Source organism: Hyperolius riggenbachi, chromosome 3 (assembly GCF_040937935.1).
Source record: "Hyperolius riggenbachi isolate aHypRig1 chromosome 3, aHypRig1.pri, whole genome shotgun sequence".
NCBI lineage: Eukaryota > Metazoa > Chordata > Amphibia > Anura > Hyperoliidae > Hyperolius > Hyperolius riggenbachi.
Genome location: NC_090648.1, coordinates 20,188,610 through 20,193,671, shown reverse-complemented (window position 1 = coordinate 20,193,671; position 5,062 = coordinate 20,188,610). Strand labels below are relative to the sequence as shown.

Genomic DNA, 5,062 nt, shown 5'->3' with positions numbered 1-5,062 from the left:
CATTTACAAAACTTTGTTTTTTTTCTGCCTACATAATTTGTTTGGCTAACACAGTACAGAAACTTTATTGCTATTGACATCAGTGCTCATCCATCTTTACTTTAGTGTGAATACTGCTTTGAGCCAGTAAGTAAGTGAGCCATCATTTTTCGGCAGCCAATACACAGTCCCTACATACTCTGCTTGGCGCCTCTGTTTGTACATATTACAGCACTATTAAGTCCACCCCTGGTGGAGGGGTTCTTTCCCCATTTTCCTATCTACAGAGAGCGACTTTTATACCTGAGTGGGGTCAGTTACTAATACTCCCCACCTGCCTGTCAAGTGGTTGCCTGATGGTAACCCACCTTTGTGAGTATAAGAACCTTTGACATTATTTTATATATTGAGCTTACCAGACAATATTGCACTATTGGGCTCTTGGTGTCCTCTGTTTTGTTTTTAAAAGTTTTGTAAATGTTATACCTTTTAATGGCTAATTGATAGAGTTAAATTATGCAAGCTTTCTGGGATCTAGTCCCCTTCTTCAGGCATCTTCGTGTTTACTATTTACCAGCATCAGTGTTTTACTTCAGCTAACTTCTGGAAATATGCCTGAAGAAGGGGGCTAGATCCCAGAAAGCTTGAATCATGTAACTTTATCAGCTAGCCATTAAAAGGTATTACATTTACAAAACTTTGTTTTTTTCTACCTACTCTGATGTAAACAAACAGATGTAAGCAGAATGGTGTGGGGTGGTATTTGGGTGAAGGTCCATGCTCCGGCCTGGGCAGATGAATACATGGTGAGGTACTAAATGGCAGGCATTTTCAGCTTGTTTTCTTCAATTGTGTACAAAACATACTCTGTTTTCTAACATACTAATTTTCAAAGTATAATAAAGCCTGTGAGATAGATGCATCAAAGAGGTTTGATAGTTCGAGGATTGCAATTATTTTGATTTTGAATGCAGATTGCACGCACTTGGATCTCAGCTAAATGAATGCATTAGCAATTTAAAACTAGTTCCAAGTTTCATGCTTTTTATATGCAAACCCACAATATTGGCATCTCATCATCATCATTTGACAATGAATAAATTAGAGTGAGTGTTAGTGGGAAATAAAACTTTTTCTTGAACTTCAATTTCTGAAACTTAAAATAAGACATCACGGCAGTTTTCCACTACATGCAACTTTATCCATTTTTCACAGAAACTAGAAAGGGACTGTAGTTTTTGTCCCTAACCTGAATCTGTCCATAAGTCAAGAGGGAGGGGGGGTGTTAAGGGTTAGGCATCAATAGATGGAGGGTTCTGTGTGAGAGTAGAGTCAGGTCATAGTAAATTATCACCAAAGATTACCAATATTTTACTATGGAAAAAAGTAGTAGCATATTGGTAGTTTTACCAATATTCTACCAGCGTCAATCTCCAGTGTTCTATTTTCTAGACGCCCTTATTACATGCCCTGCACTTTCAGTGTCCCCTCGGTGTCACCTTTGTTTCCCTGTACCTTCGGTGTACCACTCTTTGCCACCTCTGCCCCCCCCCCCCCCCCCCCCACACACACTTTGACACCTCTGCCCCTCTGTCTGATCAGTGCCTCCCTCTCTGCTGCCCCTGCATCAACTTCAGAACTTGAAACTTACTATATAGTTAAGTGTACCGCAGCAAAATGTCAATTTATCGAGTTCAAAAAACATTTTTTCATCAATTTTCTCAAAAACTACAGGATCATTTTGACATTTCTTTTGGACTTGTTTCCATAGAATCAAATTTCAAATTTTCAAGCCATTCATATCATCGGGACATTTGTAGGTCTGGGAATAACTGTACTGTGTTTCATATCTTATATTTTAAAAAAATGCTGCTTGCAGCATGTTGGTGCGACTTGCATCCAGGTTTCCGTTGAGTGGATTGCATTGGGATCTCAAGTGCACTAAAACAAACATGGATTCTCACTCATGCAGTTGCAATTGTGTTTTGCAATTTGTAATGGAAAACAGCTCTTATTCAAAATTTTCAGAAGAGCTTGTTTGATGTCCCTGTTCCGTAGGCTGTATATTATAGGGTTAAGAAGTGGAGTAATTGCTGTGTAAAACACTGAAATAATTTTCTTTACAAGTTCCTGGTTTGGAAATAAATAGATGCTAATCAGTGACCCGTAGTACAGAGACACAGCAACCAAGTGGGAGCTGCATGTCGAAAAAGTCTTCTGCCTTCCGGTGGTGACCGATGAGATCTTTAGGATGTTGGAGATGATGTACACATAGGACACTGTGATGATGACAAATGGGGCAATGACAAGAGGTATAGCCAGTAACTTGCTTTCCAGCTCAACCACAAATGTGTCTGAACAAGACAGTCCAAGGAGAGGAGCAAAATCACAGAAGAAGTGGTCAATAACGTGAGGCCCACAGAACTGTAAACGGCTTATCGTCAGAGAAAGCATCAGAATAATGGCTAAAATGAAGAACCAAAATGAAAGGACTGTGTTTATGCAAAATGTTTGATCAATAAGAGTTGTGTAATGTAAAGGATTGCAGATAGCTTGGTATCGGTCGTAGGACATCACAGTTAGCAGAAGACATTCTAAAGCTTCGGAGGCTGTGAAAAAATAAAATTGAGTAAGGCAGCCCGCTAACGTCATGTTGCTCCCCTCATGCAGTATTACATGGAGCATGTTTGGTGTTATATTGCTGGTAAGCAAAATATCTGAGAAGGAAAGCTGGGCGAGGAAGAAATACATGGGACATTGGAGGTCCCTACTGAAGGACACCAACAAGATTATTGAAAGGTTTCCACAAATTGTCACACAATAGATGGTCAGCACCAGAAAGAAAAATAAAATTTTTAGACTTTGCACACTGTGAAAACCCAAAAGAAATACTTCAGTGACTTGGCTGAAATTACCAAACTCCATCTTTGATTACGTGAAGAGTAGACACTGAGAAAAAAACAAACAAAATATGTAACTATATCTATCTATCTATCTATCTATCTATCTATCTATCTATCTATCTATCTATCTATCTATCTATCTATCTATGGATATAGTGCAGAATACTGACAAATAGTCAGCTCATGCGTAATAAAAGGCCACAGCAAGGGTACAGTTTTAGTATACATAATCATTTAACATACAGAAGTGGATAACTTTTAAGTTATGGAGCTTAACAGAAATGTGATAACTTCATAGTTCTGCACCTCTGTGTGTTAAATGTACAGTGCTAACTGGTAAAGAGGCACCAGCAGCATAAAAACAATATTTTTTTTTTTTAAAGAATAAAGTGGAAGGCAGTGGTGGATTTTCCTCCCCAAAGAGGACTGAGATGAGTATGAGTTGAGTTCAAAACACTTTAATAACTCCACTATGCAACACGTTTTGCGGGTGATTCCGACTTCCTCAGGCAAACAAAGAATACTCAACGAATCTGTCAGCTGTCCAAGTGCCGCTGTCTGTTAAATGATTATGTGTACTAACACTGTGCCCTTATTGTTGCATTTATTAAGCATGAGGTGACTACTTGTCAGTATTCCCCATATATTCTTTTATAATTACATTTCATCTATGTGCTAATCCATAATAATAATAATAATAATAATAATAATAATAATAATAATAACAGTGCACTGGATTTATTGGGAGATAAAATATATTGATATTAAGATTTTTAAATAAAGTATGTAAAACATTTTTGTTTTGCTGTTTTGCTTGTAAAAGTGGATGATTCCCAGGGGTAGGCACAATGTGCATGCTTTCACAGGATCTTCTAAAAAAAAATAGCATATTGTGATAAAGTTCATTATTTTCTGTAATGTACTGATAAACTTGATATAATGTACTGATACTGATGAAAGCATGAACCCACTTTTGAACCAGAAACAGGGGCAGAAGCGCCTGACCTGGGCTACAGAGAAGCAGTACTGGACTGTTGCTCAGTGGTCCAAAGTATTTTTTTCAGATGAAAGCAACTTTTTCATGTCATCCGGAAATCAAGGTGCAAGACTGGGGAGAGGGAAATGCCAAAATGCCTGAAGTCCAGTGTCAAGTACCCACAGTCAGCGATGGTCTGGGGTGCCATGTCAGCTGCTGGTGTTGATCCACTGTGTTTTATCAAGGGCAGGGTCAATGCAGCTAGCTATCAGGAGATTTTGGAGCACTTCATGCTTCCATCTGCTGAAAAGCTTTATGGAGATGAAGATTTCATTTTTCAGCACGACCTGGCACCTGCTCACAGTGCCAAAACCACTGGTAAATGGTTTACTGACCATGGTATTACTGTGCTCAATTGGCCTGCCAACTCTCCTGACCTGAACCCCATAGAGAATCTGTGGGATATTGTGAAGAGAAAGTTGAGAGACGCAAGACCCAACACTCTGGATGAGCTTAAGGCCGCTATCGAAGCATCCTGGGCCTCCATAACACCTGAGCAGTGCCACAGGCTGATTGCCTCCATGCCACGCCGCACTGAAGCAGTTATTTCTGCAGAAGGATTCCCGACCAAGTACTGAGTGCATAACTGAACATAATTAGTTGAAGGTTGACTTTTTTTGTTTTAAAAACACTTTTCTTTTATTGGTCGGATGAAATATGCTAATTTTTTGAGATAGGAATTTTGGGTTTTCATGAGCTGTATGCCAAAATCGTCAATATGAAAACAATAAAAGGCTTGAACTACTTCAGTTGTGTGTATCTGAATCTAAAATATATGAAAGTCTAATGTTTATCAGTACATTACAGAAAATATTGAACTTTATCACAATATGCTAATTTTTTTGAGAAGATCCTGTATAAGGATAATAAACCACCATTAAAAAAGGATATGTGTTTGGTGCTCAGAAAGCATATTAAAAGAAAAGAACCTTCTCATCACCAAAATAATAACAACAGCTAAAGCAACATTGTAACTTATCTGTTATTGTACAAAACAGTCATATAAATCTCCCATTTTGTTGGGAAAAGATCATTCTTTTCAGTGTATCTTTACTGTATAAACCATGAGGTTTTTAAGCACACAATATTTCACAAGCATGCCATATGTGGTGTATTGCCTTTGGACAGCCAGCTTAGTGTGGTC

At 38.3% G+C, this 5,062-nt stretch overlaps 1 protein-coding gene across 1 annotated transcript; it reads right to left on the bottom strand.

Moving 5' to 3' along the window:
* Positions 1-1,920: 1,920 nt before the first annotated feature.
* On the bottom strand, positions 1,921-2,904 carry LOC137561895 (olfactory receptor 11L1-like). Its single transcript, XM_068273243.1, has one exon. It carries the CDS (start codon positions 2,902-2,904, stop codon positions 1,921-1,923), a length of 984 nt encoding a protein of 327 aa, XP_068129344.1.
* Between the last annotated feature and the right edge of the window lie 2,158 nt (positions 2,905-5,062).